The sequence below is a fragment of the Cylas formicarius genome, unplaced genomic scaffold (assembly GCF_029955315.1).
Source record: "Cylas formicarius isolate icCylForm1 unplaced genomic scaffold, icCylForm1.1 PGA_scaffold_12__32_contigs__length_19106922, whole genome shotgun sequence".
NCBI classification, from domain to species: domain Eukaryota; kingdom Metazoa; phylum Arthropoda; class Insecta; order Coleoptera; family Brentidae; genus Cylas; species Cylas formicarius.
The window spans coordinates 15,321,422-15,347,168 of NW_026844225.1; the positions used below are offsets into that span (position 1 = coordinate 15,321,422).

Genomic DNA, 25,747 nt, shown 5'->3' on the forward strand with positions numbered 1-25,747 from the left:
TCTGGTATATTAGAATCACCTAGTGATATATGTGAAACTTACTTGAAGGAACAATATACACTAGAATAATTAACACAGATTTTGCTGAAAATTTAATTTCTACACACACTATTTCTACTCCATTTATTGCCGGAAGTACTATTTTGTCTGCTATGAAATCATTTTTTATTGAACACAGAACACTTGTTGATTTGTTTGTCCTAGTGGAATCCCTGTCACATGTATAAACTTCGAAACAATCTGGAAAAAGTTGGCAACTGTTGATGTAATTATGCAGATTACCTTTTGCTGGGTTTGATTCATTCGTTCAATGTTACCATTTCCTCTTTTCTTTTTTTAAGATATTCTATATTTAAAGTTCAGCAATCCTGGAATCAAGCCGAGAAAATTGGCCGAGAAGTTCAAAACTTACATCATTAATAATTTTTTTCACAGCAGAGTAGATTACATCATAATCCCTCTTATGTATAATTTCTTTGACGGTTTTTTTTTGTTTTTTACTTTTTTTCTTTCCTTTTAGATTCAGATCTCCCTCTTTTTTGTTTTTTAAGTTTGGGCTGCTTGAGGTTTTCAGACCGTAGTTTTTGTGTGTCTGCTTTGCCATCACCATCAATATTATCCTCCATACGTAATCACAGTTTTTAATTTTAGGTTGATCCCTAACATAAAAACCAAAAACTATAGGCGTAGCAAAAACGCGTGCACACACTGGACTCCTCTAATTTTTAAAAATTTATTAATTATTTAGCAATTATAATATTCTTGGCTGATAAATATGCCCTTAGAATCCCTCTATTGAACACTGCATCACCCTGCATAATAAGAAAAATGATTTTTGAGAATAAATTAATAGAGATTAAATTCAAATCCGTGTCCACTCACCTTTCTAATAAAAAGATAACAACTAAACAATAATAATAATAATAATAATAGTAGCAATCAAGAATGACACTCCCTTTCCGTTTGTATCTAGCTTCGTGTTCAAAATAAAAATTGAACTAAGCTGAAACACCTTGTATTACTCACCAGAAGTTTTTCCTTTCCGTCTACCTCATTAAAAGCGTTCGTTTAATCAATTTCCGCAGATCCACCGATAATCTCGGTTCTTGGACCGACCCGTTCATTGTCTTTATGGTCCATTTTTCTCGTTGATGTCTGACATATCTTTCCATAAATACAAAAACATGTGTCGTGATAAAATCACGGTTCGGTTATCGAATGAAATGAAAATATCACATATTCGAACAATTTAATTAGATTTTTTTTTCAGAAAATTCACCACAATCAAAAAGTTTTGAAATATTGAAACTCCACTGGAATTCGTTTTTGTAATCTATTCCATCTCGTTGAAAATTTTCCTGTTCCTTTTTGACTATATTTTTTTTCCTCTGTAAATAGGTTTACGTAAATTCGTGTCCTTGAACGCTTAAATAAGAATATCAATACGATGTTAATAGATTTATTCTGTATCCGACATTTCCGCTTGCTTTAAAACGTTTTCCCTCATAATTTCCGGAATAAATATTCGCGACCATCTTGAACAGGGTCCCAAAGGAGAAAGTAAATCGGGAAGAAATTAAATGTTACATTTATTTTATTAAGAAAATTCGATAAATTCAAACGCCATCTCTTGCAAATTGAATAGATGCAATAAATGACGGAAGATACTAAAGCCTTTTTGTTCGATGTACTAAATCACCAAAACCCCTGACAATTGAGGCTGTGATCGAGTGTGTGAGGAACTTAATAGGTTTTCGAGTTTTTATTGAAATACTTTCGTTAACTGTCTAACGTTTACTTTTGGGTTTTATTTTATCCGGGAACAAATTTTATTGTAATTGCGGATCGGGCGAACGTGCCCGATATTTTATTTAAACACGGCGTGTTAATAAAATTAAATAGAAAAATTGGGATCGCAATCGACAAAGTGGATAACTTTTGTTTTTATTGCTGTTCACAAAGGGCGCATATCGCTATAAAAAACCGGAATGTTTTGTAACATATTACAGTACAGCGCCGTACGAAGAGATATGGCCCAATAAATAAAAGATAGTCATGCATCAAATTAAATACGAGTGATCTTTAATGGATCTTTTTCCGATAAAATCTACATTGTAGCCGGGTCGAATCTATGTTGCCGCTGATTTTGAAAACGATCTCCCCCATTTATCAAAAATACTTCGAAAATTGACACTACATATTTTTTTAATTATTCGCTTTTTAATATGCCGCTAAATTCGAATTCAATTTAATTCAGTTAGTTTTGGCTGGTCTATTATTATTCACTAACAAAATAAAAAAAATAAATTTTAAAAAAGTTGAACATTCAAACACCAAACCTTTTTCAAATTTGCCAAGTTAATTTTTCCGTCTAAGTTCCTTTAAAAAAATAGTATTTGTTTTTTGACATCCACATTGAAATCGATTTTAAAACTGTAAAAAATCGTTTTGGCTACAGGGTATTTCATATGAAAATTTTGATCCTTACGGATGAAATTGAGATTTCTTTGAGAATTTTAAGAAAAAAGTTTCGTACTCATTTTCGTTAAAACTTCTTTTGCTCCGGTGAAAATTACATTTCACCATCTTTAGGAATGGCACTGAATATTTTTATCAAAAAAAAAAAATGATGCGCCACTGCTCTGCTTTATTCAAAAATAAATTGCGATTCATTTCTTGGCTAATGAATGATCTCTCGACTTTGTGGCATCTAACGAAATGTTTCCAAAACTTTTGATTTTGTTTAGCTATACCTTAATGTAGTTTCTGGATATTTTTGATTACGTTTTGGGCCAGTTTGAAATCGATTGGATCCCTTTGGCAGAATGAAACCTTGTTGAAAAGAAATTTTTGTTTTCAAGTTCAAAAGTACTTGATGATTTTTGGATTGAAACATGGTCAAGGGGTCATTTTTACCTGTGGTGGATCATTTTGTTCGGTAAAAATATTCTGGTGAAACGATCAACTAAATATCTAAAGCAGCTTCAATGAGAATGTAGAATCACCGTATTTTTTATATTTTAAACATTCTTAAAATCACACCCTTAAGGATCAGCATGTTATTATGAAACACCCTGTATGAAACGTCACTGTGATACTGTATGGGCGGATATGCATATTATAATTTGTTGAAACATATTATTCAGGCTGTCATCTGCCGTTAATTTACAACAACTTACAGGTATAAAACAATGGTCATTATGCGAAAGCCATTTGCTAATGATTTAATACCAATATTCCTAAAAGCTTTCATCGTCCAATGTTGAAATTTAGGCAAAATTGTAGCCACAAAAATCCGTACCATGTACGAGGTGGTGATAAGTGAACGCAAAAAGTAAGTGGGTTAAGCGAATTTGTTTGTTAATAAGCAGAAATAATGTTAATAAACCTCGGGTCGTTTCCACGTCACGCTATACGAAGTGGCGCGATCCCACGAGATCGCGTTGATAAGTAGAGCTTTTAAATACGCGTCTGGATAACAATACACCACTGACTTATAAACGTCACAAAAGGGATTATACAAATTGATGTTTGAGAACAAAGGAATTAATTTTAGTCGCCTAGTCGGATATTTGCCGAATACCATTTTGGGGACCGTTCCTAGATATGCCCTTTCTGTCATTACATAATCCAGCCTTAACATCGTCCCATTATTAAGACAAAAACAAGCTCGGCGATGGCAGATTTGCCTCGTTTACATGAACTTTTATTTGCGTCTAAACACCGCGGCATTAATACTATTACAGCGTATTGCGTTGTCGATAACAAGGCAACAAGAGCATACATAGCCCTCAATTACCCCGATAACGTCTTCAGATCGGGCCGTGTTAAGCTACGCTTAGAGCCCTGTTAAACCACGTTAATAATGTCACTTACGAGGAGCTTAGTAAGCTAACCGGTGGATTTCTCCGTTTAAGTTTACCGTTTTGTTGATGTTCGTGGGAAATGAGCTTTACCACAGGTAAACATCGACGGATGGTACGAATAGTTAGTTATCCGTTATAATATTATTAATAATGTAAGAATAATAACAATACAACAAGGCTATAAATATATATGTATATATATATATATACATATATATATATATATATATATATATATATATATATATATATATATATATATATATATATATATATATATATATATATATATATATATATACCTTAAATTCAGAACGTCAAAGCTTGGAGAAGGACACAAACATGGAAGTCTGGGAAAACAAGAAATTCTTTTCTTGAATTCACTTTCGTGGGATGAACATATATCCCACCACAACGGGAATGAAAAAAAAAGACTCCAAATGGGACAAGCAGAAATGGTGATCGAATTAAACAAAAAGTTTGATTGATAGGACTGATTCGAATTGACTTAAGAGAATGTTTCAATGGGCCAAAAAAAGAGAAAAACTAAAGCGATTTTGGAATATACAAGCAAACAATGACAACAGTTTCTCTAATAAAAGAAAAAATACGATTGTTTATCACTAGCCGGGCTTGTAGTAAATCATTAATTGATTGTTTTTATAATTCTTTTTTAATATGTTACTAACTGCGTCAAAAACACATCGACTCAATCCATGGGCGATTACTCATTATCCTCCTCCCATTGATTTATTTCGCAAGTTGCTAGCACGAGGCAGTACATCGAGAGCTCAACTTTTAATATCAAGATTGGTTTGTTAACTCGGTTTGCAATAAAATAAGTCTCGACTTCTGAAGATGTCATTCCAATCGATAGACAACTTTTCGAACTAACTTAAGTTTAAATTAGTAGTAAAAATCGTGCAATGCTATTTCTTCGATGCATTCTGTTTTAAAATATGATGATTTGATTCGTAAAATTAACAGCTGCACTTTACTAACTTGTGCTTGTCATTTTCCGAAGCAATATGTTTCGAAATTAAACATTATCAATACAATGTTTACTTATAATTACCAGACTACATATATGTAGCAATATAACAACTGTAGTATCATTTCGTTTATTTGTCAGTGTCACGTTTTGTTGCAAATATTGTGGAAATAGAGCCACGAACTTTCAATTTTTTGGTCAGACTGTGATATTTACACAGGGTGTTTCAAAAAACATGTGTCAATGCTCGGCCGAATATTTGTTCACATGAAAAAAGAATATATACATAGGTTTAACAATGATTAGTTTTCAAGTTTTCGGTTTTTTAGTATTAAACACAGTAGATGAATCTCCAATCATCTACTGTATATCATATCATATATCTCTGTATAAGATAACGCTAAATGAAATAGTTTTTTATAATAACAAAACCAATAATTTGATCATTTTATACTTTTTAATATATTTTTCCAATTTGTCTTTTCTTAGTCAATTCCATTGCATTTAACAAAATAAATAAGAACTAAAAGTTCAGATTTTCACGAAATTATATATTATGACATGACAATTGTTTCGACAACACAATATATATGATTTCGTGAAAATCTGAACTTTTAGTTCTTATTTATTTTGATAAATGGATTTTCATGAAGTAAAAGCCACCTCATTTCAATCCATTGCATTCGGTTGTATTTGCATTTCAAGAAATTTTCAAATTTTTGGTACTTTAATTTTGGAGATTTATTAATGGGTTATAATTATAATTCATTTAACTAAATATATCATTTATCCGGTTTCTTCGAGAGGCAGTGATGCAAACAAATTACCTCAATTTAGCGGTCCGAATGCAAGTATCGAAGAAAAAAAGTATACCGACGCTTAAATCATAATTACCCGGAAAAGAAAGAACTCCCAGATTATAATTAAAGACACTTCTGCTCTAAATTGGGGCTCCTAAACGGAGCCGCAAAAAAAAACAAAAACAAAAGGGTTTCAGATTGCCTGGTCTCGATTCATCTAAACAACTATATTATATAACATATATAGCATATAACAAAAGTTCTCGCAAATATCGTTTCATTTAAATTCCTTATAATTTCCCCATTTCCCCGCATCTGCTTTAAACTATGTGTTAATGAAAACTTCCCTCCCAGCTGAGTTGAATACGGGGGTGACTAAGATTCATTGACAACGTCCATATCTTTTCCTGACTGTGAAATAGAGGTTGTCCAGAATATTCCGGGAGCGAAACAGGGACAGGGAACGCGGCCGTTTTAAAATCGCCATTTATTCATCGATTATTTGTTCGTCGTCGTGTATTTGTTATATAGCCTCGGTCATTTTGCCAAGATTATTTTCGTTCTTGGAATATTTTAACGTTTTTTATTGGCTAGTTGAAATTGGTCGGGAAATACTACCCCTTGCGTTTCGAATTAAATGCTGATACGCCAATGTAGGGTCGAGACATATATGAAAACGAAGGGTGAAGCAATTCGGTTAACATCAGTAGGAGAGATCTGTTTGAAATACATATATCAGTTCCTAACTAAAACTTATACAATTTGTCCATTACTCTAATTAAGAACTAGCTGCGCTTCTCATTCACTCTCTATTCGTCTTTTAAGCCGTATGCTTGTTCCGCATTCATTTTACGCGTCAAAATTCCATACCGGCCAACTTCCAGATTAATTTTTCAATCACTCCGATAAAATCATTCGCGTTCCACATAACACTTTCGAAGAACAACCCTCCGCCATAATCGTAATGAATAAAACGGACAAATTTATCATCAGTTTTGTCTTTTCATTTTTCATCGCAACGTTCATAACAATACCGGTTACATGTTCCTGTTTTTTACATCATTCGCTGGACATTCTCTACGCTTTTTCATTTTACACTTCAACCTTTCACCGGGATAAATGCGGACGGAATATCATACGGAATTTGCTTTACATGCAGTGACTGTAAAAAAAATCGAAGCTTTGACGGGTTTGGCCTATTTTACAGTTAGTTCCAAAGATTTTAGTCTCTTGTGATGACCTTCCTGCTTAATTGTGATTATACTGCTTCGGAGTAAGAAATTCTTGACTAAGTACATAAGTCCCACCCGATCGGACTCTTAAGAAAATATCTTAATTTTAGAATAACTTCAAAATAAGTTTAAAAAAAAACATTCAAAATTACATATTTATAGTTCCCATATTATTATTTATAATGTTCTATAAATAAAAAAAGTTAACAATCGTTTTCAATAAATTATAAAATATGACACATAATGCTTTACTTTGTGTGTTTTGCAATGTGGTCTATTTAACATAAAAACAATATTGTCTGTTTTAAATAAGCATGGATTAACAACGCACGAATTTAAAAAAAATAGTCTCTGACCAAATTAAAAGTAGTTTTAACGAAAATAATAAAATATATACATAGGTAATTGTCATTAAATAAATTTCATTTTTTTAGACTAAAATCACAACGCGTTACCAAAAAAATTATCAAAAATTGTACTCTATTTACAGGATTTTTTAAAAAGCATTATTATGCTTTTTTCTTAAATTAATTATTTCGTTAATTTTTCGAAAAAACTTCTACAGGCTACTGTAATGCTTTTTACAAAACTTCTGGATTCCTCATGCGTCGGTTTTTGCTTAGTCGAAATTGCTGACGTTTCGCCAATCATCCTGTTGACTTCTTCAGAGCTTGACTGAAACTGAAAAACCAGTTTCAGTCGCAGGAGATAATTATTTCGTTTCTCATTTTTAATATTTGTATTGCAAAAACAAAAGAAGAGATGACGTTTTTGGTAACAAAAAAGTTCAGATTTTCACGAAATTATATATATTTACCTGACAATTGTTTCGACAACACCGTGTCTTTATCAAATGTTTGATAAAGACAGGGTGTTGTCGATACAATTGTCATGTGAGTTTTGTTCTTATTGATTTGAAGTACCACCACCACTTCCTTTTCACTTTCACTTTCTTGCTGTTATTTGCTATCAGATCGTCGCTCGTAAAGGCCATAGTAGATTTGGATCTTCTGTATGAAATATTGAAGTTGCTGCTTTGATTCTTGCATTGCTGATTTTCCAGAGCTATGTCTAGGAGCTGAGGTGAAAGTGCAAAATATTTTTGAGTATTGGTATCGAACTCTAAACTTGCCTTATGTTCTTTGTTTGTTGAACGTGCTTCTTCTTCATGTAGCGACTGATGTAATAGAAGTTTGTAAAATTCTTAATACTTAATAATTGAAATGTTTCGATAGATGGGACATAAGCTTAGATGAAAAATTTACTTTAGAACTAGCTAAGATTATAGAACGAAAGATCATCGTGAAAATTAAATAGCGATTATATAAATTCGTTAGGGGTAATCGGACAAATTTTATTATTGCAACTAAAAATACAATGTTGCCAATTTGACTGCAAATAGGTTTAGTTTAAGAGGTACTCAAACCCGTAGTAATTAAAATTTTATCTACTTGAGTTATAGGTGACAGAAAAATCTCGCTTCTAAAATAGCAATAGACAAGTTAGACGAACACTAAAACAAACCAAAAATATGCTTCCGACCCAAAAGTTACAGCAGGGTCTTTACTAAAACCCAACTTTACGAGGTAGAAATTCCTGGGCCTGTTTTTCACTTTGCGATATTTGAACAGTCATCAATCAAAGATTGTTTAGTTCGCCCTCTATTGCCCGTGATATATTTTAAATGTTTTACGTTTTCGCTTCCTATCTAAGGAAATCTTTTTAAACGTTAGTCCTTTGCAAGTCATTGGATCATACTTTACCATGCTCCAAACGTCATTGTGATAATATAACATTTCTTATCCATACTTTAACTTAACTTAATGCAGGATATATTCAGGGGCAGAAACGTGGTACAATATTTATTAATCCATGGGCATTCGTATGTAAACAACCCCTGGCTGTGAGCTTTCAACATCAATCGCTGGGATTCGTTTGAAATACAGAGATTCCTATATAACCGTTTCATACGGTTTATATATATACTCTAATTAATAACTGGCAGGCCTCGCACATAAGATGATTAAAGCTATCACTCTGTTTGCCGGCTCTGGCTATCTGGATGTTAAACAGTCTACATAACGACCAATTTGCTAATTCATCTCGCAAAACAGCGATTCGGCATAAAAGTGTTCGCGTTTTAAATAAAACACGGAATTTTTGTTTAACCCCCGCCCCTGGTTTTGTTTCTTTAAACTGTTCTTAATCTAAATAAAGAAGCCCACAAAGTTTCAAACGTCCAAAGCTGAAAAGGGAAATAACAAGATAAAAGTGAAATAAACGAATATAATAGATTTATTTTGAATAAAAACCTTAAAGATAAATTCTCTGCCTTAATACCGTATAATTTAACCATTATTCATTTGATCTTACTTTATCACGTCCAACTAGCTCTGACTGAAAATGGCTACAACAGGATGATATTAACCCATCCTCGAAGAAGATTACCGGATTTTTTTTTTTACGATGTCTCATCAGAAATTTCTATTCCGGAATTACTCTGTTGGTAAGGGACAAAAATGTCTTTACTCGAACTGAGGTGGCTTTTACTTGATAAAAATCCATTTAACACAAATTAAATTACAACAAGAAATGTTCAGTTTTTCACAGTTTTCTAATGCTTTATGACAACAGTTTCGGCAACACCGTGCCTTTTTCAAATACAAAATGTGACTATAATCTGACACTTATATATAAAAACAGGTAGTAATAAATTTTAATTACATATATAGGGTGATGAATTTAAATTTAACAAAGGAGACGTATTTAAATCCAATTGGTCAGTAAGTAATAAATTCAAAAATCTCACTTTGTTAATTTCCATAGCTTCCAACAAATTTAGTTTTTTTGCTTTTTGAATGATTATTTAACTATCAAAATTATCGTCAGAGTTGTACATTTCCGAATTTAAATGAATGACATAGATAGAATCCGAACTTTTATTTTTATACGCCCTTTTATATTCGTTAATGCGTTTCTTAAATGTTCTACTTGTTTGTTCGATATAAATTTTGGGACAAAATCCACATTTCAACTTGTAGACTCCAGATTTTTTTCTAATTTAGTTTTATTGTTTTTTAGAAAATGTCTTATGGTGTTTCCAGTTTTAACAGCAATATTAATACCAAATTTCGATAGATGTTTCGAAATTTTCTTGCTAGTTTCTCGTATGTATTTTAATGTTTAATTTTTTGTTTTCGGTGTTTAATATGGCATAGATAGAGTTCAGAGTTATTTGAAACTGCTTTTTAGTTATAATCTTATCTATCAAAGAGGGGTCGTAACCATTGTTAAAAGCTATTTGTTTTATAATATTTAATTCTTTTTCAAATTTTTCTCTAGAAAGTGGTACATTAAGTAGTCTGTTGATAAAAGCATAAAAGGCAGACATTTTGTGTGTGTAATGGTGATTTGAGTTATTATGTATTATTGGGTACGTGTGTGAGGGTTTATGGTAAATGGAAAAATCTAACTTGTTCTGTAGTTTAGTTATGGTTATGTCCAGAAAGTTTAGAGAGTTATCTCGTTTCGTCTCTTTGGTAAATTTTATGCGGTTATGTATCGAGTTAATATGATTCAAAACCTCATTTATAAAGGCACGGTGTTGCCGAAACAGCTGTCATAAAACACTAAAAACTGTAAAAAAATCTGAACATTTTTTGTTCTAATTTAATTTGTATTAATGTCTTTACTTAATAATTTATACTTGTAGGAGAAAGTTTATCGGAAAACTATGCTTAGATGGGTGAATGCGGAGCCAACAATATCTCTTAATTCTAGCTCTATCTAGCCTTTAATATAGCTCTCTGTAAACTTCTAACAGTAATCTGTTTTTTTATTAGTTTTTAACAGATTTTTTTCTTTTTTTTTAAAAATCTCTCATTTTTTAAATCGTGGTAAGACGAAAGCATTTTTTGATCGCCGCGTTTGCTACATTAGCTAGTTAGTCAAATATTTATAAAACAATGCCGTGTACAGTTGCTATTTTCGTAATGAAATAAAAACAATACTTGAGAAAAACAAAAGGGGCAAAATGCTTAATTAATGTCTTATTCCGAGACTACTGATCCGTTTAATGGGGTTACTACGGACTAAAGCTCTCTATTTTGATTTATACATTCTTAGGATGTTCTTAATTTCTCGACGGTAATTTATATTTTAGCGTTAAATTAGTTTTGGTAAAATATGTTTCAATTTCTAAACGGCAGTTATGTAGATTAAGTCTATTACTTTTGTTTACTAGATAGTTCTCACCGGGTTGATTAAGTTTATATGGGCGATATAAAGTTTAAAATCGCCAGTTTAAATCCACCGAAAAATCATCGTCAGCAATAATGTATTTCGGAGCCGCAAATGTTAAACTGACGAGTAATAACAGTAAATTTTCCGGTTTGTAGAAATTCAAACCCGCGTAATGTTTAACAAACAATAATTTATAATGCGTTTTAAAAATATATTTCAATTCATACGTCGTAATTGTAAAATATAGTCCGAAATAGTTTTCCATTTATTGACTGTAATGAACTTAAGGCCATATTTCTTTTGTTTTTAATTTGAAATTCAACTGTTCTCGCGCGGTCTGGATTTTTAATTAAAAAATAGGTTTTCCTTTAAGGCGGAAAATAGGATGACAAAACTAACTCGCCAAAATATAAAGAAATAAAAACTGTGACAATTAATTCCTACCGCAAATGTTTTTTTAGAGGATTTTGATTAGAAAAAAAAACGGGGAGATTTTAATGTTGGCCAACATTTTGCTAAGTATTGTAAATTTAAGATCAAAGTGTAGGCGTCTTCATTTTAACGAGGTCGACTTTATAAATTATGCGAATCAAAAACGACGTAATCAGACATCCTTGGCCACCCCTTGATATTTATTGTATACATTAAGCACTATGAAGAGCATTTAGTTAAGAGCAGGCTCTTGGAATGTAATATGTGAATTATCTTCCGCTCTATAAATCTTTAGTAGGGTATGAACGCGGCTTAATAACAACCAAAAGTGAAAAGATACCATTTACATTATTGTGTTCCTTTATAGGGACTTGTCTATATAAAAACGTTCCTATTCATTGCATTGAAAATAAACTAATGGGAATTTTCGCCTTTACGAAATCTCCCGAATAAACAAAGCTATCTCTCTATCTATGTGTGTGTGTGTGTGTGTGTGTGTGTGTGAGCAATTTGCGTTCATACGATTCATCCCCCGTTAATGAATGAGCGGAATTTTAACAGTTTACTACAGCAATTTTCACTTGGTTCCTTTATGCCTGGCCTGCACTGGAAAGTACCTCGGATTCGTTTAACTTTATTGAAGAATTGAACTTTTACTAAAAATATATTTGGTGTCTATACCAATTACTGACTGATGTAATCCCGTGAAAGGCAGAAAGATTAGATATTTTATATAATTTTCAAAAATTAACTTGCCTATTACAATCGTCGAAATTTGCGTGTTTGAGTCTATGTGAGCGTTTCTGAAAAATCAATTAGCCGTTACAGGGCTAGTGCCCACTTGTCATGCTCAATGCAAACACGTAGTGTAAAATTTTTGATCGCTCTAATATAGGAGGGTTATATTACGAAATCGACCCTGGAACATTTTATTTATTTATTTTATTAAATTATTCTATTTCATTTTAAAAATGAAATAAAAAATAATCCAGAAAAATATATTAGAAATAAACAACTTAATTATTTTAAATATAAAAAAACTTATATTAATTTAAACACGGATAACAAGGAATTGTTAAATACAAACCAATCAATTAGCGTTATAATTTATTCTCAATATAATGTCCGTCTTCAGTGACACAAAGCGTATATGGTACTTGAAGGCTTTGCTTTTATTTAGATTATTAGTCTTTTTTCAGTTCATTGATAAAGTAACTGTTCCGGTTTTGATCTGTATCTTTATCTTAAAGAGTACCTCACAAAAAAATCAGTGGTATTAAATCCCGAAATTTAAAGATAGCTTTATTTCTTATTTATTATTTACAAATCTTCTACGTCGGTTGTTGATGAATCGAACTTGCTGACGTTTCGCCAATCGTCCTGTTGGCTTCATCAGAGCTTAACGTCAGTTCGATTTATCGACATCCAACGCAGGCGAATCCAAAAGATATGTAAAACAAAAACACTCACTTACTCACAATGATCTGGAGCATTATCTTATAGAAAAACTAAAATTTAGCTGAAATTTTTTGGTACTTTGATAACTAAGTCAATAATATGATTTTCTTCCAGACCACATTTTAAAACTTGTTTTTTACAATATTTCTCCACAAATCATTGTGACTTTGAAAAATAAACAAAAATATAGTTTCCTTCAAATATCTAAAGTTGATGCCGCTGCAGCGAATTCGGGACACACTGTATGCATGAAGCAATTATACTTTAAAATACTCCAAAAACTATAAAACTTTTGTATTAAACTTTTTTCTCTATCTCTTTGCATTTTTGGATTTAGTTGACTGACTTTGAGAAACTTCAATATCCTAACGCGCCAAGAGTTATTTATACCATTAATCTTACCGCTGGGCAAGCGAAAGCGAAAAGTAAAACATTCTTTCAAATTGTAAACGAATTTAATTCGGTATGGGACACACTAATTTTCATGAAAAGCAAATCGGGGTTTCCCTTGGTCCTTTCATTTTTTAATTAAAACATTTCAAATACTTATGTTCCATTTTTTGGCTCGGGAATCTTCATTTAAAAAATAATAAATTAAAATTTTCGGTTAATAACAAAAAGTTTTGAAATAATTTTTCATTTTCTTGCCATTAACCGCGATCCGAATGTTTTCGCAAAAAATGGGTATTTACTCCAATATTTATCTTATTGTCGTCAAATATGATTTTAGAAGAGAATTTTCTACACGTCCGAGTTTTAACGTTTGAAATTCCGGTCTATGCACCCATTTTAAGCATTTTCCGTTTCCTTCCGCAGCTTTGAGTGTTTTCTATCAGAGTTGTTTGAGTAAACTTAAAATCTAAAGTAACATTTTGGCGATATTAGCCTTAAAGGAGTGTGTGGTAATATAAAGTGTAAAGTGATGAAATAAATGCGGGATTTTCTCAAAAGGAAAAACCATAATTTCAATTCAGGTCAGAACGAAATTAATGATATTAAAATTATACTTTCTCCCGAGTAACTTTCTATTTTCTAAGTGGAATTAAAAGCTTTTATTTATGAAAGGGTTTCAACTGGATACAAATTTAGCGGAAATGTCACAGAAACTGCTCGATTTTTTAACGCAAACTTTGAAACGTTACACGGACAATATTTTAAATATTCCGTTCATTAATCTTATTATTGTGTTGCGCTATTTAAATGTTTTCGTCTGCATTAAAATAGAATAAAAAATCCATTGGGATTGTTTTTTAATTGATCCTCATCGTTTAAATCCGTTCCAAGAAGTGACAATTTCTAATTGGAATTCCTAAGCCTTCACTTTAACCCAGAATGACACTTGCTGAAAACTTCCTGCACCCCCGTAACAATTTTAATTGGCTTTCAGAAATGATGTTTTAGCTATGTTGGGATCATTTGCCGGATTAAACGTATCTCCTGCCATTTAAAATAATTTTAGTACGTCTATCTGCGGAACTTGTTACGAAACTATTTTTTAGCCCTTTGATAACGTTAAATTCGACATTCTAATTAATTAAAAATGGTTTGTTGGGCCGGGAAACGGTTGAACTTTGAACCAATTCGCAATACCTAATAATTTTTCGCCCCGTTAAACACAATTTTCGACCCTATATCAATTACTTCGTTTAAAATTGCCATTACGTAAGTTTAATAAAGGGAAGTTTTAAGATTATGTACCCCCTCAGAAGAAATAATTTGAAGGAAATGAAACAAATGAGGTCCTCATGAGGTATGAGCTTGTACGTTGCGCCTGCCTTGTAAAATACTTGGAGATCTCCCGCTAAGGAACTTGGATGTGCAGCAATTTAGACTCTATTTCTCTTCGCTAGCTTTGACGTTAATGTACTCTCCGGCTTTTGAAACGGTCACGACGAAAAGAGACTCTTCCACCTCCCTGCTTTTGCTTACTCGTCTCTGCTATAATCTGTTAAAGTTTGCTGGTTTTTGGTCCGCAATTGATAGTTTGCGTTTTCGGCATAAAAACTTGGCCCCTCCAGCTGCGAAGTATCCGTTTTCAACTAATCCGGACCTTTTGTGAAACTTGCACAGAACTTGTATAAATTATGTTTTCTCTTAACTCATTCCAAACATCATAAGGCGGGTGTATAAAAAGAATTGCTCAAAAATCCCGATTAAAATTAATATAACCTCGACATTTCGGTTTTTATTTGCCCACATTTTAACGTAATTCATTTGTTTTTTTATTTACGCACCATTTCAAAGCTCTCACCCCGTGCGCATTTTAATCGCAATACTCGGAATTTGGAAGTTGATCAATTATTATCCAATTTTACGTAAGTATTACTTGTCACAAAGAAAATACCCAGTAATGGAAGCGCGATAGATTGGCCGGACATTTGGAAGTAGTTGGACAAATTGGCGCCAAAATTTGGAGCTCGTGAGATATGAGCTTTCAAATGACCTATCGCGAGCTCGTTGTCGTTTAGAGGGATCGATGACGTCATATCAATAAAAAATTGCAAACGAATTGTTAGTTCACACAACTGTAAGGTCTTGGAAATGATTTCCTTAGAATGAACGGCGCAGAAAAATTGTTGTAACAACTCTTTTTTTATTCTATAAAAAAAATGTCGACCATCACTATAGCACAGTTGTAGTGTTGTTTGTAGTGGCGGAACCAATAGCTTAATTAATAAAATCACAAATAATTTTTACGGTTTTTGAAGGGATTATTTTTTGGTTCGACTTTCCTATTTTTATAGACGAATAATTTTGAGTTGGTGTTACAAGATTTTTTTTTAATTTGCAAAACTGTTTAATGCCACTTATTCCCAAAACTCAGTTGGTCGTCGCCCAATTTATTAGGTGTTGTCTATAGGCGTAGGTAATCTTTGTGTAATAAAAATATATTTTTTCCCTTTTGTTAATGCGATACTCATACTCATTTTTCACCGCTTGCCTGATATATTGCTTCTCATTATTCCTTTATGACGGGCTCAAAAAATGACACTTTAATTAGAAAGTAATTACCTCACACTTGATAAGTATATTTGTTTAGTTTGTTTGCTGTTCGTACAATGGCGCCACTATCAACTATCAGTAAGTGAAAAAGTTATTATTTTAAATTTACGTAATTTAATAAAATAAGATTACCAGAATTTTACTGTATAAAAGAAAAAAAATATTATAAAAAAGCAATACCCAGCCTAGTTAAGATTTTAATGAAGCTTAGCGAGGATTTAAATTTAGCTTTAACTTTTATGCACCGCTTTAATAAAAAATAAAATTATTTATAGGTTGTTTCTTAGTCAAATATATCATTCAGCAGAATGGACAACTTTCTCTATTAAAATTGATTTCCCGTGTTGAGTTTTTTCGTAACTAAAATTTATTTTTCGGTTTTTTGACAATATTTTGTCCAACGTAAAGCGAGTGTTTTATTCTTCCGATGGCAGTCTTCATCCTCATTTATTAGGGTTTCATTTCTTTATGTACTTCTCTTGGGCGACCTGATGGGACCCCGCTTATCCTGTAAAAAATGTTAACTATCCAACTCCATTCATATTAGAACACATTTCAACTCCGAATGTTGAGTTTTGATGACGAAGAACTTTAAACCCGTTCTTCTTCTTTTTATAAGGCTTTTGCCTTGTACCCTGTAGTCATAGATTGTCTGCTCGATCTTGGGAGACCATGTATTGCAATTTCGGCAGTCTCTGGTTCATCCGCATGATCTCTCCATTCGCGCCTTCTGTTGCGGGACCATCGTACAATATCAAGGACACCGCAAAGTTCTCTGATGTCTTCGCTTCTTTTGTGGTTTCTCAGTGTGTAGCCTGTTATAGATTTTAGAGTTTTCATCTCTGATATTTAGATGATTCATTTTGTTGTAGAGTTTTCCGCTCTTGTTTCTACAGCGTTTGTCATAACGAGTCTCACACAGGTCTTATATATGCGAGTTTTACCTTCTATGGTCATATGTTTGTTTCGCCAGATAATTAAAACTCATGACCTGCTCTACAGGTTCATTGTATATAGCCAATTTACGTTTTCTGTGCTCTTTTGATATCGTTAGTGATTTAGATTTTGCTACCGATATCTCCGAACGATATTTTCGAACTTAAAGCGCATTCTCTGTAGGTTGTCTTCATCTTCCGATATCAACACAGAATCGTCCGCATAGCAGATTATCTTCATTTCTTTGTTCCCTAGTCGGTATCCCTTTCCAAACTTCTTCACTTCAGATATTAGTCCATCCATAATCAGATTGAAAAGAATGGGGCTCAGGCTGTCGCCTTGTCTTATTCCTGTCTGCATGGGTATTTTGCGTAGCTTTCTGCCCTCCACTTGTATTTGGGTCATATTGTCGGTATTTAACTCAGCTACGATATTTATGAAGTCTGGGTGCACGTTCTTTTTCTTGAGAAGTCCCACAACATCAGGGAGACTTACGCGGTCAAATGCTATAGACTTTTCAGCAATCGGCCTGATCGTAAACATTGTTGACCAATATTTTCTAAAACCTTGTTGCTTTTCACACAGCCCACGAGAAGATATTTCGCCCGACACGTTCCCATTTTTAGAAAGCTTAGTTTTAACAATCCGTTTCTCAGCAACAAATTCAATAACGAACTTTTCAAGCGAGTGTCGGAAAGTAACTATTATTTTAATTTACAACACTAAGGCACAGGTAGGCCAACTTCCTATCCATCTAGGGACACTACTAGGCCTATTAAAGAGCTATAACTCTCCAGACAGAGTTAATAAAAAAATCATAACGTCAAGAGAAAGTAAAAGTATAAATTAATCCAAACCCGGGTAGTACTATACTTGAGCATACGTTAATATTCCAACGTGCCGAGCCAATCAGAAAGCAGAACCATCAATGTAATCCGAAGCGCACTTCGTTTGATATCGCGTTTAATCGTATAGCAGCCCGCCAATGTTAAACGGTTAATTTTTATTTTAGCTCGAAGACGACAGAATCAGTTGGGTTTTTGCCGATATAGCAAGCCTTTATTTGCTCTTGAAATCAAGATTAATAAGCGACTTATATTTTTTGTGATTAATTATTGATATTTATTTCAGGCCGTTTGCCTTTAAAATGGAACTTGAAAGGTAAATTTTTTGCTTTAATTTGATATTTCTAGGTTATGTTATGATGTCTTGTAATAATTTAATTTATAATTTTTTAGAAATAACTTGACTTGCCAATTTTGTGAAATGGAATTTTCAAGTACATCGACTAAAAACCGGCATATACGGACAAAACAATCTGACAAGACTATTTCTTTTTTACTTCGTACAGACTTAATTAAAGATTTAAATTCTTTTCATAGCCTAACTATTAATGAATCTACTTTGCATTTTAGGAATTTTGAAGAGTTTTCAGCTTGCAGGACCCAAGAGAAGAGGGAAGTAAATTATGCCTGCCGTACACGAAAAAAATATCAACACGGTGAAGAAAAAATATTTTTTGAGTGTAACAGAAGTGATTACAAAGGTGTTTATTAATAGATATGTGAGTAGGCATATAATGTCTCATATTTTTTTAAGGATTTGCCAGCTCAGCTAAAAAACGAAGTGTGAAAACTGGAGGTAGAATTCATATTCATGGGACACGTCATTCAAGAATTGTAGTTAACATTTCAACTGACGGTAAATAATATTATAATATTATTGTTATCTACAGATTAACTATATTTTTTTAGGATTTGTGACGGTAAAGTTTGTCGAAAAACATTTAGGACACACTGATAAACTAAGGACCAAGACCAAGACTATCGTCGAAAAACTAAGTGAAGATGATGTTACCCATTTTATTCAAGAAACGAAGCCACATCTCCATGTAGACACCATTGCATTTAAAGATAGGCGACAATTATTACGCGTTTAGTTTAATTTTCGATTTTCGTTACAGGTCATTTTGCAAGAAATGAATAGCTTTGCTCGCAACTTGGACGAAGGATGTTTTGGGACATTTGTAGATATTTTTAGGACATTTAAGAGGGACACAGAACAACGAAATTCCGACGAAAATTCGAAAAAAAGAAAAATTGAGAAGCAAACATATTATCCTGATAAAAAATAAGATAACTATTTATTGCATACTTTAATCAGTGTTTTATTTATTGCATAGTTTTTAATTAATAAGTAATAATTGTATGATTTTATAAACTTTAAACAGAATTAACACATTAACCAAAGTTTACTTGGTCGATGATTAACAACAAATAATCCAAGCGATCATACTTATGCGACATGCAATCTGTCAAGAAAGTAAGGATGGGTATGCGGATGCCAACTTAAACACCTCCGATTCGGTTTGAATTTGGCGCCATAGTCAAAACTAGCCGCCGCGTTCTGATTGGCTCGGCACGTTGGAATATTAATGTATGCTCTATACTTGCACTCGATAAAGGAAATAATTATGCAATTAAATTAATGCTAAACAATGGAAGTGGCTTAGATAATCATTGGGTCACTCTGTAGTTGCTTTTGCATACACCCTTTCACAAGAAGTCGAGAGACTATTGAAATATCGATATCGATTTTCTTATAAATGCCTAGCGATTGCTTCAATCAGTTTACAATATTTCAAACGAATAATATGGCTGAAATGAGATCTTGCGCTGCACGTTGGTATTGTGGGTGGTGTAAACGGGTATTAGTCAAGTAAAGGAGGAACTATATCAATAATGGCATTGTTAGAATTGTCTGAGGAAATTATAAACGGCTTTCGGTAAATGTTCTCCCCAATTTAGACCGCCCTACGTGAAGGGGGTAACCCATCGGATTGCCAACACCCCCACCCCTCCACCCTTCTGTAACGATTTTCTCCTTTGGACAGGTGTCAAATTGTTTGAATTTCGTTGGCGGGGTTTTTAAACTATATCGTAAAGTGATGAATAGATACGACGGCGACAGAAGAAAATCGGAATCGTCATATGCGTCCGTGCCGGCGGGAACATTTGAGAACCATCTGCGAAGGAGGTTCGCAAAAGTACAAAAGTAAGCTATAACAACGAACATGCGGTAGTTTAACGCGAGACGGAAAAGAGAGTGCAAAAAAGTCCAAGTTAGTGGAGCAACCAAGAGGTCCCAGACTATGCCACGCCGACTGTAATATCGTTCATATTACTTTTGTCGCTGTATTTATTTTTTTTTGCCCGGAAAAGGGAAGTGAAATAATGCCGCGTCGTGATATCGAACAAAAACCATATCCGATGTAGTTTGTCTAACGTTAAATTAAAATTATATCGCATTTTAGTGTCAGTTGGCGGTTGCGGATTTGTGGTTTTTGTTTTGCCACGTTTCGACGTTATCCGCGTGTTTACAGATTTTATTTTGTGGGTTTGAATCTGTGTGTATTCTCTTTCCGGGACTGACCTGGTTGTTTCGTTTAAGCACGGATAACAAGTCGATGAACGTAATAATAGACTTTAAAAGAAATCACACTAATGCATGTGGCTCGCGATGCAAAGGGGTTGCAGAGTGACGCAATGAATAGTTAAGCCACTTATATTGTTTGGTATTGGTTTAATTGCAAAATTCTTTCTTTTTGCGGAGGGCAGGTAGTACCACCCGAGTTTGTATCAATTTATGGATGAACATTAAAAATGGCGTGCTAAAGACGCCCCGGTAAGATACTCTTAAAACGGGAAGAATTATACTTTAACGGAAAATCACAATTTTCTTCGTCATCTGAGGAACTTTTGTCTACTCCTGTTCTTAATGACTAGTTTTCGCCAGTTCCTGGATGTCACTTCCTCAATGGGTTGATCAAACACGAGCTTACGGTCTTTCATTTTGAATGTCGTTTGGTGTCTGGCTATAAGTTCTATAGGATTGAATACTGTGTAGCACGTCTCAAGATCAAAGATGCTCTCTATCATCCTCGGCAAGCTCCATCCTCTTATCTAAGGTGGTTTTTTCTTTTTCAGAATAAAAATTAATTTTAATTTTTATAACATCTTCCTTTAGTCCGCCATAAAGGAATAATGAGGAGCGATATGTCAGGTAAGATGGCAAATACTGAAAACTGACAGCAGGGTCTATTTATCAGTATAGGATCAAAATTAATTTTATTGCAGTACTTTTTGATAAAACTTTGTTTTTTTCTGATTTTAAAATAAAAAATTGGCAAAATAAATAAGAACTAAAAGTTCAGATTTTCACGAAATTATATATTATGACATGACAATTGTTTCGACAACACCGTGTCTTTATCAAATGTTTGCCACCTCAGTTCAATTTTTAAAAAATTGGCGCTATGTTATATATTTAGCCGCAGTTTTTGAAAATAATTCCGTTATCTATAAAAATAATTTTTTAAATATTTGTACACAAAGAAAAGTATGTGTACAACTAACCATTTTCTTATTTATGAGTAATTCATTGTTTAAACATTATTAGGTTAGAATTAGAGTCCTGATATGATGTTTAAAATTATGACTTGAAATAACGGTAGAAAGTTAACTTTTATCTAAGTTTCATGGATATGTGAAAACCATAACCCCCTGAGGATATTAAAAAAATTAGTACATTTCTCGCTCTTAAACAGTCTGAGTCTTTTTTTCGCGGAATGCAAACCACTTTGTTGATTGAAATAGAAAGACTGAAATGGATGTTGGAGTTTTGCTTGTATGTGTTTGTGTGTTTTCTGTATAAATACTTGTTTCATTTTAAAAAGGTGCGTATTTTTATAATCCCCTGGTTAGGTCGACGTTAATGGTGAAAATAAGCCGCGCTTTATATAGTGTAGTTCGCCATTATACCAGTCAAAACGGAGGTGTTTTTATTTAATTCATTAAATGAATGTCTGGAGAGCGTTATCAAAGTCCCGCTTAGCTGAGGTATTTTAACTAAATTCTAGTGAAGTAACGCCTACGTAATTTCCTCAGGTTGATTAGGTTGATTAAGGAACAGCGTCTAAATATTAGCGTATACTTGTTGAATTCCAAAGTGTGCAAATTTTCCCTCGTTTCTCCGGCGATTGGTTTGCGCGTTCGTTTTTAAGAAATTATTATTCCCGCTTAGTTATGCGATTGAATTATTTATATCGTGCGGTGTGTGAAAATCTTCCCCGTTTGGTAAAAAGGACGTGGCGTCAGATCGGACTTGGGTGTCCGTTATTGTCGAGGGACGCACACAGTCACACATTCCCAAACATCGGAAAATCCTGATAAATGTCCGGAATTAATATCGCCGTTGATTAATGAACGGCTGGTATGACCGATCAGGAACTGGGTTGCAGTTATAGATTACCATACCGTATACATTTACTTCGACGCCGGTATAAGCGGACTTTTTATTGGGTTTCGCATTGTCGCACCATATCTCACGGGGATTTAGAAAAAAAATCCAAATCGAATTATGATCAATTAGATCCACCCATAATATATATGGTCGCATCGCTGCCATAGCTTTCTATCGGTTTATGACGGGTCATAGTTTTTGGTTAGTTATGGGTGCCTATCATGATATGAATTTCTTAACTTTAAAGCCAGATATTCAAAGAATAAAAATTATAGCTTTCTTGCGCATGTGCAATGACGCTGTTACTTGCTGCAGCCATTTTCAGTAGGCTATATAAGAAAAATCAACGGATTGGATTACATTGCCACAAGAATAAAGCCAAAAGTCATAAATTCTGATATCTTATAAACTACTGTGAAAGTCAGCGTGCACATACACATCAAAGACATTGAAGAATTTTTATTCAAAAGTGTGCCTCAAAAAAGTTAGTGGAAATATTATTTATAAAAATTTAAAACCTTTTTCTATTATCTGAAAGACATTGGAGAATTTTTATTCATAAGTGTGCCTCCAAACAGTTATTACATTAACATTATTTATTATTTATAAAAATCTAAAACTAAATAGGAGTGAGGTAAGTCGAGGTAGATCGTAAAAATTTTCCATCCAAGCTGGTAGTGCTTACCTGCTCAACTGAGGTTTTTGTTATGTTTTTTTTTGTCGTAAAGTGTAACAATGTTACTAGTTTTTTTGTGCCAGGTTACTCCAACGAATTAGCAGTAATCCCAAAATTTTGAATATTTTCCAACTTTTTATAGTTTTTATAGTTCAAAGATTAAATCTGACATATTTTTCGATTACCAGTAGAATAGAATTTTAATACTAGAACTTTTAATTGTAGATTTTCTTTGATTTAGCTGAGTTTATTTTGCTTGCAAATATTTATTTCCTGTTTATATTTTGCAAAATATTCGGATGGCAGGAGTATTCAAAAGGTATCATCAGAAAATTAAGGTTCGTTACGAAATGAATGGTTTTGCGATACGTAGTTTCGACGTAAAATAACAGGAGCAATAAAATTTAATTTTTTAGCAAGTTATACGGTGATAAAGTCGTCGGGGGTAACATTCTTCCTATCCGTAGCGAGCCTTAAATAATGATGAAAAATGTTTTAATTATGCATTCCCATATTATTACAAATTTAAGGCAAAAATTTGTGAACAGTTATCGCCCAAACTAATAATAAATCAACATTTTTATAGTCCGCAGCTTTTATTAAAAGCCATTAGTTTGGTGGCGTTTCTACTCTCGTATGCCCGACTGAAAGTGTAAATTTACGGGGTGCAAATGGGTAAATATCCTTTCCGGATGATTTTGTGATGCTGTATTTCTATGGACGATTGTACACACAAGACGCTAAACGTTCTTTCGAGTAGGGGCGGGAAAATCGTTGCAAAATGGGCCTGTTTTTTTTATTTTATTAAAATGCTCGAGTTAAATCAACTAAACGGCTTTTCCTATTTTAGCCGGCCTTTTGATTAGTGGCCGTATTTATTTTTAGTCGATAGTGTTCCGTTTTAATCATTAAGAGTAAGTTTCTCTTTTGAATTAGTCAAATTAAAGAGAGTGGATTCAATCGAAAACTCGTTGCTTTTCCCCAAATAATCGGGTTGTTTAGTACATTTTGTTATATCTCGTTTCAGCAAAATACCCACAAATTGACAGCAAATAATTTGACCCAGGTAAGAACCCCGAATTCGTTAAGCAAGTAGCGTCAATAATGGGCTTTAACGGTTATGTTTGTTTGGAAGTTTTTGGGGCGCCCCTCAATTTATCCAATGGGCTAAAACAGCGCAATCTTGCGGATTCAAAATTCGCCCAAAATAATCGATATTAATAGTAATTAATGGCATTTTGAAATTGCAAGCCGATGAGAGAACGGTTGGCAGGTATTTATTTTCCATGTGTTTATTCGTTCGGCTCCGAATATCAATTTCGGGTTTATAGAAAAGTATTTTATACTCGGTTTTATTGCTGAGGATATATAAAATGTGTCACACGGAAGTAGTTTTGCCGGTATTTATATTTTCCGGAGATCTAGGACGTTATCGGCAAAAATGCCGCCGGGTTATCTATATATATACATTCGTCAGTAATTTATTTGGGACATCTAAAAACGAAATTAGTGTTTACATTTAATTTTTGTCAAGTGATTAATTAAAGCTCTTTGGGCGAAACGTTGCTAAAATTTCTGTCCGCTTCATTAAAATGCAATACTTGGCTTCGTACTCTTTTTCCTTGGGGTGTGGGGTACTGGGAAGACACGGGCAAATATACTCTGAGAAAAGCGCATCTGTTATTTCGGCATCTTTCGGAGCTTGTTCATTTTAGACTTTTCAAAATTTCGCTATGACTAGTAAAGATGTTATTGCCCGGGTCGAATATCAAAGCCAATACAGCCTTGCATACTAATATCCATATCGTTAAAGTTTGCACACCAGAGCGCGCCTTGTGAAGTTTGCAAGGATGATGTGACAGATTGGCATGTTATTGAGATTTAACTGAATTGATTAACACCCACGCAGAAGACAGCGACATGCAAATTAAACGAAACACTTCGCACGCCATCAAAGTCACTCTTTCGACGGGTCCCAACATCAATAGTGTTCTCATATACCCTTGCAGGAAAATGAATATTTGTATAACTCAGTCTAATGCAAATATAAAAAATTTTACAAGATTTTTTCTGCTTTTTTGACTATCAAACCTCGTATGTTCCTTTACTTTACTTTACAAATTCAACAAACATAAAATATCATTTTGCCGCAACATCGTCAAAAATATAGTAAATGAAATTTTTTTGTATTATACTTTGCAGAATTTTTTTTAAAGAATCTTTAAGCATCATGCAACATAAAACTTTAAATTATTTTCTTAATGTAATTTTTTGTTGTTTTAGTTGGTTTACAAATCCTGATATTTTAAGTATCCCATTTTTTTGAGGTTTTTTGAGGATTTGATTTGATTAACGTTTCGCCAATCAACCTATTGCCTTCTTCAGAACTTGACTGAAACTGACTCATATTTTACTCTGTACCCGCTTATATATTGTTTGAGGGGGGCGGAGCTAAAACAAACGCCGTCTCGGATGACTGATATTGGTGACCGGTAGAGACCTGAGTCGCGGTCAAGATTGTTAGCTTGTTTATAGATTTCTATAGACTCTCGGATCTTTCGTTGGTAAAAGAACTGATTATATGCAAGAATTTTAGTTTTATAGAATAAAATTTTATGTCCGGTTTCATGAGTGTGTTCGGCAACAGCTGATGAGTTTATTTGTCTTAGGATCTTTCGTGTTCTTCCGTCCGGTCTCTTCAATTTATTTTTTGCCGCATATGCATGGAATGCTGTAAACTCCAGGCATCTCAAATGGAATTTTGTCTTTGACGGACCGAAGATGTTGAAAGACATTGCAGTGTAGGATAT

General features: G+C 33.3%; 2 protein-coding genes across 3 annotated transcripts in view; one reads left to right on the forward strand and one right to left on the reverse strand.

The window, feature by feature from the left end:
• The window catches only part of LOC132708819 (lachesin), a 98,051-nt gene that overhangs the window by 66,890 nt on the left and 5,414 nt on the right, over nucleotides 1-25,747 (reverse strand). The window lies entirely within an intron of this gene.
• On the forward strand, nucleotides 17,992-19,066 carry LOC132695654 (uncharacterized). The gene is made up of 4 exons (XM_060660044.1): nucleotides 17,992-18,121; nucleotides 18,376-18,506; nucleotides 18,560-18,661; nucleotides 18,715-19,066. Exons 1-4 carry the CDS (start codon nucleotides 18,108-18,110, stop codon nucleotides 18,897-18,899), a joined length of 432 nt encoding a protein of 143 aa, XP_060516027.1. The 5' UTR covers nucleotides 17,992-18,107; the 3' UTR covers nucleotides 18,900-19,066.

Bases quoted from the DNA above. Each gene is read 5' to 3' on its own strand.
- LOC132695654 (XM_060660044.1), top strand. The intron at 18,507-18,559 runs GTGTTTATTAAT...TATTTTTTTAAG, and splicing joins TAACAGAAGTGATTACAAAG to GATTTGCCAGCTCAGCTAAA. The intron at 18,662-18,714 runs GTAAATAATATT...ATATTTTTTTAG, and splicing joins AGTTAACATTTCAACTGACG to GATTTGTGACGGTAAAGTTT.